Raw genomic sequence first — 10,087 nt, forward strand, 5'->3', positions numbered from 1 at the left:
TGTCTAGCGTTGACAAAAAACATATGGCCGATATGTAAAAGCCGGTGTGGACAAGTGTTAGTGGTGGTGTTGTTGTTGTTGCTGATAGTGGTGTATTTCATTAAGCGTGTTACGAAAAAAAATGCACCGAGCGGCATATTAAATTGTAAAGGAAACAACAAAAAATTAAAAATAACATTGTTAAATAATAATGTGTGATATTTAATATGATCAGGAGATAACAAAAAAAAAAAAAAATATATATCGAGATTACTTTTCAACCAACCATATGATGGACGTTTAGTGGCCGTTCGGTAGAACTCTTTGTTTTGCTGGTAACAAGAACAATTTTGCATACAACAGAAGTAGCAGCACCCAGATGCAAATAATTGGTCAAAAGATGATTTTTTTAGATGTTATTTCGCTTGAATGTAAAAAGAAGGTTCTGCACGCGCATACGCTATGTGCATAAAAGATATACAATAATATATGATTGTGTTAGTAAATTAGCATTTTTTTTTTTTGCAAAAGGTGCAATGTGTGAAGACGTAAACAGTGTGTGATGTTATACCAAATAGAATTGAGTGTCTAAAAAGAGGTTTCAAACATCTGTCATACCAAAATAAATGAAAAAAAATAAATATCATTATTCTGTGACAGAAAAAAACCTCATCAACATAAAATTGTAAAGTGACGCGTGCTACATACACATGTCGTGAATATCTACATAACTATCAGATGTGCTCAAGTGAAATGTAAAACTAAGAAAAACTTATTGTGCTCAACATACACCGTGTGTTTCAAATATATTTTGTTGTTCTGAAATATGACATGAATTTTAGAACCACGAAATAATTGAAAAAAAGCTCTCCATTATATATATGGAGTATATTTGTCATTCCGTTTTCGACACTATTTTGCTCTGAGTAAAATTCTATAGTCCACATTTTTAAATCCTTCACTATTTTGTGATAGATCATTAATATTTTGCAAATACATTGCTACTATATCCAATTTTTGGCATTTTTAAGACTAGAACGCCGAAGGCGGTCATTTTGACCGCTTTCCAATTTCAAGTACAAAAGCAACTGTGCATTTAATGACACTTTTTTTTTAAATATGGTGACTTTTTGTACCTCATAGAATTACGTTTATTATAAAAAATTCACCAAATTTAAAAAAAGTGTCATTAAATGCACAGTTGCATTTGTACTTGAAATTGGAAAGCGGTCAAAATGACCGCCTTCGGCGTTCTATTTTTAAGGATCCAACCGAAGCAAATGTGATAATTTGGCATTCCTGGTTCTATGAGGGAAAGCTAATTTTCAATATAGGTCTAGGTTTTTTAATATTCTCATATAAGGGTCCCGCACCTTTTATATCCTTCACCATAAGGTATAATGTATATTAATTTTGTCATTCCATTTGCAACACCTCAGAATATTCACCTGAGATCCTACAAAAATATAAATTACTTTTTTTTGTCGTCTTAGACTTATCAACCGTATGTTGAAATCACGATAGAGCTCGCAATACATAAAATAGACATAAATGACATATATCGGTCAACGTTTTAGTATAGCTCTTATATAATGGAACCCCTAATATTGGGTATTTTAGACACGATTTCAACCCATTTCACAGTCCTAAATGGTTAGCAAAGTTTCCTACTAAAAATTTAGCATTGTTACTCCTCCTTGGATGCTCATTCTCATTTTGGTCCGATTTTCATATTATATTTACGAGTATATTGTATAGAATTGCTTATCTAATAACATTCCATGTTATTTGCAGAATGAACCAAAATTTCAATTAATAATATACATTATATTAAAAAGATAAACATTTACATATACTTCAATACAATTTAAAACTATGTAGGCCATTTGCTTGTCAAGTAAAATACAAACGAATACAAAAAACATTAAAATCGAAACTAGTGTTCCTATTTTAGAAGACATACGGGCGCTACTCACATGAAATACAATAACAACAAAGCCAACATAAACGTGTGTATGTACATCTACGACAATTCAACAGATCATCATCATAATAAGCTGCCAGAAATAGAAACAGACAGTGATTCGCCTTGTTGCAATATTTGTGAACAATTGCAGAATTATTTTTTATTTTATTTTTTATAATTTCTGTTAGCAACAACGACAGCGCATTATTTCTATCAATGTCACTACAAATGTCGTCACCATCCAAATCAGAATCGAATGAAACACGATTTCGTAAAAGCGAAAGCCGCAACTATGTTGGTAAGTGCACTAAATAGAACTGTATTTATATGTAACTAGCAAAGTGCCCGCTACTTCGTATGCGGAAAGGGAATACAAAAAAATATTTCATATGTAAATCGTGAATACTGTATAATTTGTTGTACTGTAGTTTTGAATTCCACCTCTATTTCTACGTCTAATATCAAGTTTATTATCATTTACTACTTTTCATACACATAAGCCCTATTTTCCGAAATCTCTTTTTTATTTTATTACACAGACTTAAAATAGATAAACAGTATGGAAGGATCAGATTTTAGCAAATAAGTACAGGTTCCACATTTAGTTTCATTTAGCACTTATCGAACACATAAGTACAATTTTTGAAGACTACGTCCATACCATCACCACCACTAAATTTAGTACCGGTTACTTCCAAAATATTTTTGGTACTTCTTTCTAACTCTCCGTCAGTGACCCACATTCTACATTTTGGATTACCAGCTCTCTCCGTTACTCAAATCCAAATTTAGGGCATTTTCTATTCTATTCGTAGACATAAATTTGATTTTCCATAGTTGTCTCCATAACTCAATACAACACTTTAACAATAATCTAAATTCCAAATCTCCGTATTCAACCAAATCCAAATTGTTCGAAATATAGTACCATTTTGTATTTTTCATACTCATAAGTAAGAATTTCTAAAACTACATCAATCCTACACTCTAACAGTAATCTTATATCGACCAAAGTCCACATTGTACCAAATTTAGTACTTTTCTTACTCATAAGTACAAATTCCAAAATGTACCTCAATTCTGCTTTCAAGTAGTAATCGTAAGTCCAAATTGAAGAATTCCAGCTCTGTCTGTTCATTAAAAAACAATTGTACCAGACTTGGTACTGTACTTTCGTACCCATATTCCAAACCAATCTCAAAATTCCAAACCGGCTTTCAAATAGTAATCGTAAGTTCAAATATCTCTGTCTGTTCTCCAAATTGTTTTCCTACACTCCCACAGTAAACTTAGAACTTAGAACAAAACTACCTCAGTAATGCACTCCAATAATAGCCTTAAGTCCACATTTAAGGATTCCAGCTTACTTATGAGTTTGAATTTCCAACACTCTCTCAATCCTGTACTCTAACAGTAATTGTATTTTCAAATATAATTTTTCCGTATCTATCCATTTACACAAATCTAAATATTACTAAACTTAGTAGCATTTAGTACACATAATTACGCATTTTTAAAATAACTCCATGTCTCATCCAACAATCCAACCTTAATTTTAATTCCAAATTTTATGATTCCCGCTCATACAAAACGAATTGTACCATATTTAGTACCATTTAGTGCTTCTCGTATCCATAAGTACGTAATTACAATACTACCTTAATTCTTTAATTTTTTATTCCAAATTTAAGTTTTCCATCTCTATCCGTTCACTCAAATCTTACTTGTACCAAATTTAGTACCATTTAGTACACATAACGACGAATTGTTAAAACTACCGACATATATCAATCCTGCACTCAAACTTTTATATTAATTCAAAATTTCAGGATCTCAGCCGTATCCGTTCACACAAAAACAATTTGTAAACCATTTGGTATCAGTAGTACTTTTTTCCTACACTTTAACAGTCATTTTAATACGAAAATTCTGGAGTCCAGCTCTATCCGTTCACACATAACTAATCTGTACCAAACACATAAGTACTATGCTTCCATATCTCAATTCTATATTCCAACAGCAACCATTATTCCAAATTTTAGATTTCCAGCTCTGTCCTTTCAAGCAAAATCCAAATTGTACTAAATTTAGTACCATATAGAACTTTTCGTACCAATAAGTACGAATTTCTTTAACACATAAGTACTATGCTTCAATATCTCAATTCTATATTCCAACAGCAACCATTATTCCAAATTTTAGATTTCCAGCTCTCTCCGTTCACCCAAATCCAAATTGTACCAAATTTAGCGCCGTTTAGTACTTTTCGTACACATAAATACGAATTTCCAAAGGTGTTTTTATAGCTCAATCTTCAACAGTGATCCTTATTCCAAATTTCAGGTTTATAGCTCTGTCCTTTCAAGCAAAATCCAAATTGTACTAAATTTAGTACCATATAGAACTTTTCGTACCAATAAGTACGAATTTCTTAAACTACCTCAATCCTACACTCCAAAAGTTATTTTATTCTCAATTAGAAGACTCCAGCTCTAAATGTTCACCTAAATCCAACTTGCACCAAAATTAGTACCATTTAGTACTTTTCGTACACATAAGTACGATTTTTTAATGCTACCTCAATCATGTTCTCCAATAGTAGTCCCAATTCATATTTTCAGGATTCCATCTATATACACTCAACTAAATGCAAATAGTACCAAATTTAGTACCATTTAGTACTTTTTAAAAAACATAAGTACGAAAATCTTAAACCATTTCCATACATCAACACCACTTCCCAACCTCTATTCCATATAAAATTTCAAGATTTTAGCTATATATGTTAAATATATATAAAATTAGAACTAAATTTAGTACTTTTAGTACACTTATAGGTCGAATTTCCAAAAACCCTTTTGTACATCTTCCTAACTATACATCAGTGACCCACATTCCAAATTTCAGAATTCTAGCTCTTCCCGTTCGCCTAATACAAAGGGTACCATATTTGGTACATTTTAGTACTTTTCGTACCCTTCTAGTTCGAATTTCCAAAAACCCAGCCTTATCTCACGCCTACACACCAACACCAACCCACACTCAAAATTTCAAGCTTCTAGCTTTAGCCGTTTCGTCTGGGCGATGATCTGTCAGTCACTCACTCACTCACTCACTCACTCAGTCACTTAACACTAAGCTCTTTTATATATATAGATTTAAGACCAGTGTCGGGTAAAAACCTCACCCATTCTATTAATGAGAGTGATTGCTGTACATATACCCCAGAAGGGTGATATATGTATGTTTTTTTTAATACCTTACATATTCATTGCGTTTATGTCATTTTTAAAGATATTTTTAAACCAGTAAGGTAGGATCAAAAGTCAGACGGGGCCGACTATATGATACCCTTCACCATTTTGGATACATACAAGAGATATTAATATATACAATATCCTGTACACATAGAATCTTTGGAGTACCATTAAGATGGAATCGGGCGAAATTAAGTGTGCTATCTACATAGATATTTGAACCAAATAGAAAAAACACATACCATTCTGAAATCAATGAAAAATTGCATGCCTAACGGACTGACTTGGATTCTTTGTTGTACCATTTGTATGAAATCGAGTAAAATTATGTATGGGAGCTACATATAAATACACGTTTTCACTCTATATTCAATTTAATACGATCTACCAAATTTCGTGTAAATCGAACAAACACTGGCCCTTGGGTGCACCATTTACATAAAATCGATCGAAAATATATATAAGACACACATTATTTTTTCCTCAATTGCATTCGCTATGCAAAATTTTGCTTAATCGGACAAATATTGGGAAGTTGGTGTATCATTCACAAAAAAACCGTCAAAACTATATAATGAAGCTATATCTAAATCTGAACCGATGTTAACAAAACTTCGCAGACATCAGTATGGACCTAATTCAGCAATCTGTGCAGAATTTTGTCCCAATCAGACAAATATTGGGAGTTTGGTGCATCATTTGCATAAAATCGGAAGAAATTATATATGGGAGCTATATCTAAATCTGAATTGTTATGTAAATCTAAACAGATTTTAACAAAACTTCGCTGACATCAGTCTGGACTAATTCAGTACTATGTGCAAAATGTTGTCCCAATCGGACAAATATTGCGAGTTTGGTGCATCATTTACATAAAATCGGACGAAAATGTATATGGGAGCTATATCTAAATCTGAACCGATTTCAAAAGGGTTCGTCCTTGGTCCAAATAAGTGAGCTGTGCCAAATTTCTTCCAAATCGGCCTGTACTTTGTTCACAAAAATACATGGACGGACGGACATGCTTAAATCGACTCAGCAAGTGATTCTATGCACATTCTCAAAAGGAACCATGGGTCTATCTCGATTCTTTCTGCCTGTTACAAACATATGCACAAAGACATAATACCCTGTACCACAGTGTGGTGAAAGGTATAAAAATGACATTTAGCAGGAGCTCAAAATAGGCAACCTCGTAGGTTTAGATAAAAAGTGAATTTCAAGTTAAATATCTAAAAAAGATTTATGCAACAATGAAGAATAATAATTTTATTGACTTTCGTTGTGATCGTCTATTCTATCTGGGCGGCTATGAGTATTTTATGGATTTCAAAAATTTTTAATCCTGGTTGAAATTGATAAGAAAAGGAGTGATGTATTATGTTGTGCTTATTGGAAATATCTTCGAAGTAGTTTTCAACATATATACCACAGTCTTAAAACTTCGAAAAAATTTATTTCAAATGAAGCTTATCCATATATGGGGGCTACATCACGTGGACCGATATATCCCTTTTGTAATACCAAACATTTTGATCAAAATGTATCGTTTCTTTTTAGATTTAATTTGTCGTTCAATTTGCAACATATCGAAATATTCTTCTGAGGTTTAGTTATGTCTGTCCGTCGGACTATTCAAATCATAATAGAGATCACAATACTTGATATAGCGCCTTGAATTTTTGCTACTACTCCTAAGTTGTTTGGTTTTGAAATTATATATATCGGCCTGTAATTCAGCATTAGAGGGCGAAATTCTCTGTGCCGAAAATGTTCCTTAAAATCCCTTGTTTTAATATAGCTCCCACATAAAGGTAGGTATTTTCATGTTCAAGGCATATTTTTATATACTTTTTAAACATAATCTACAAAATTATGTTGAATTAATACAACAATGTGTGTATTTCCAATATACAATACAGTTAAACTACAAATAACAATAACTACAAATCACAATTTTATTCTGTCGGGAATACAAAAAGATGTTCCGGAATGGCACTTTATTCTGCTTTCGGCTTTCTTCAGATGTATTCTCTTGTGGACTAAATTCCCATAAAATAATTACAACCGTATATATTACACGACCAATTAATAATTGAGAAGTATACACTCCATTATATTAGCTTTATTTTCGTCCACGATATTTATTGACAACAATTTCAATAATAAAACACAAAAATGAGATTGAGTATCCACCAGCCAAGAGTAAACCACACAACACAAAATATTCCAACGACAATGGCTCCACATATAAATCCCTGTTGGGTATAAATGATATATCCCCTTGTCGTATGCCCTCCTCAAAGGTTTCCGTCTCCAGGTACATTGTAATTCCACTGGCAAAAATATTTTCCATATGAGACATTAGAAGATCCTGCAACGGCCAATATGCCCTCATTGGAATTTCTCCAATATCAGTTGTCACGGCCTCGTCCTCCAATTTCTTCATGCGAGGACGTGATAAATACTTTTGCTGGTACAAGAAGAAATCAGTTTCAGCGTTAATGCCAAAATATACATAGTCCGTATTTAGTAGCTGCATATTCCTCACAGCTTCCTCTTCGGTGAAAACAACAGTTTGTTGCCTTATTCGGTCCGGTGCTTTGGTTACCTCCAAAACATATTGCTGGAATTCGGTGGTCACAATGGTGAGGTTGTGGTCCAGCACATCTTGGATACTCTCAATTTCTCTTTCGTAGATTTTGGTGAGCAAGAGGGCTGATAACACCGCCAAATAATAATTTGAGATCATGAAACCACTGAATATCAAAATTGTCTCAACACCATAGTGATATATGGGTGGCAGATGTTCCACACTGAATGATGCACATATTAGACTAGAGAATGTGGTGAAAATACTATTGACCAACCGCAACTGACCATATTCCTTGTACTCGATCAGAATCAGCAAAACAATGGTCGAAATAAAACTAATTGCAATGCAAATCCACACATCGATGGTGAATGGTTTGCGAAAATAATTGTAATTTTCCAGAGGTTTATCGAACGGTACCACCAAATGACTGGACACCACATGCAAAGGTCGGGTGGTCTCGATGCCATTGCCAAAAAGTATGGCATCACTACAAATATCCGAGGTTTGTTCCAAAATCGACTCTATACAACTTAGTATCGAGTATGACGACATGTTGGGCATAATGACGTAATCCATGGTGGCATTGAACCGAGAGATAAACATACTGACAATGTGACCATAATATCCACCCAGTTGTAGATTACCTTCTTCGTCGAAAAAGGCGTTAACACGAGGTGGTTTGCTGCCTACTGCAACCTTTACGGGATAACCCTGCAGATTTACAACGCGATTTTTCCTCATGACAATGTAATCATTCAAATTGACACTTTTAATATTCATTTCTGGTATTGAATCCATGGTGAGATACATTTCAGCTGCATTCATTAACAGGACACGCCAGAATCCTTCCGTCCAACACCACTGAAACAACCAATGCCATTCGTCTTCTTCCAATTCCGTTGAATTCGTGTAAAACAAGACATCAGCCAAATGGAGATTAAACAACGAAGGTTTTATAAATTCATTCAAATCTTCGAGGCCGAATACATCCAAGCGAATAAAACTTAAAACTCGTTGTCCTTGAGATCTTCTTAAATCCTTGGCAGTTTCATTGCCGCCTATTACCAATTGTGGTAGATTTGGACTTTCCAAGACATCGAAGGTTTCTTGATTAACAAACAGTAACAAGGTATAAATATCCAATTCCTTTTGAATCTTGTCGATTACTTGATTTATCAAATTCGGTTGTGCGTCCTTTATGCAAATGATAATAATAAAAACAAGTATGAACTTCATCATCTCGTTTACAACTGAAATGTATTTAAAAAATGCATTTATTTTATTGCTGTACTTTATTGTGTGCTGGAATTAAATTGAGTTGGGGAGTTAGATCCCTTAAGGATTGAAATTGTTTTGAAATCCATAGAACGTTAATGTAAATGAATGATTTTATTTCATTGCCTAAAATGTAGGTCAAAGGGCTAATGTTAAGAAAGTAGAAGTATGGTTTATTAAAGGTTTCTGTCTCCTCGACAATTTTGCACATGTCTCATTGAAACAAATGTTGTATTACTGTTTTAAATCATTTTTATGGGGGCTAATATTTTAAAATAACCACCATGCAAATGTCTCGTTTGATTTTCGGTATGTTGATGTTGTTACCCAAATTTTCCAACCGGAGGATTTGTAACTAAAAACATTATTTTTAGATGATAAAATACCTTCTATCGCACAATGCTTTAAGGAATTTTGGGAATTTTGAAAGCACGCTGTGGTGGGCCGGGCTGAACTTATCCACGTATTTACTTGCTTCCAATATACCAATATTGCCCCCAATATTCGGTATTGTGAAGATTTTGGACACGTTTTTCAACCGAATTGGCTGTAATTTAGTATTTGAGGTTCTCATTGTATAGCACATGCACATACTAAAAACCAGTGAGCGGAGCAGTATAGTCGGACGGGGCCGACCATACGATACCCTACACGACTTCCATGAAAATCAAACATTCTGCGCTACTATACTCTGAGATTTTGCAATATTTCGCGATATTTGCACCCTTTTGACTGACTAGAGGTCAGCAAATGTTACTAATAATCAGTGGGTTGTGTTGTGATGTTCGGCTTTCGACTCGAAAAGTACAAATAATTAAGTTTTCGGTCCACTTCATCCGAAAAATTATTATCTGATCATTACCTAACATTTTAGGCGTTATCCTTGACCTTAACTGGAACATTTCAAAGCGATCAGCGCTATATTTCCGCCCTCAAGTGTGGTAATTGGTTACTAAATAATATATGAATACGTAAGCACCTGTAAATATTTAAGTGCAACTCCCACATCCGAGT

At 33.7% G+C, this 10,087-nt stretch overlaps 1 protein-coding gene across 1 annotated transcript; it reads right to left on the bottom strand.

Annotated features, from left to right (window-relative positions):
• Positions 1-7,327: 7,327 nt before the first annotated feature.
• On the bottom strand, positions 7,328-9,037 carry LOC133327733 (uncharacterized). Its single transcript, XM_061536276.1, has one exon. It carries the CDS (start codon positions 9,035-9,037, stop codon positions 7,328-7,330), a length of 1,710 nt encoding a protein of 569 aa, XP_061392260.1.
• Between the last annotated feature and the right edge of the window lie 1,050 nt (positions 9,038-10,087).

The sequence above is a fragment of the Musca vetustissima genome, unplaced genomic scaffold, assembly GCF_032173495.1.
Source record: "Musca vetustissima isolate MV318-11 ecotype Yass unplaced genomic scaffold, APGP_CSIRO_Mvet_v1 utg27718, whole genome shotgun sequence".
NCBI lineage: Eukaryota > Metazoa > Arthropoda > Insecta > Diptera > Muscidae > Musca > Musca vetustissima.

Bases quoted from the DNA above. Each gene is read 5' to 3' on its own strand.
- LOC133327733 (XM_061536276.1), bottom strand. From the start codon at position 9,037: ATGATGAAGTTCATACTTGTTTTTATTATTATCATTTGCATAAAGGAC.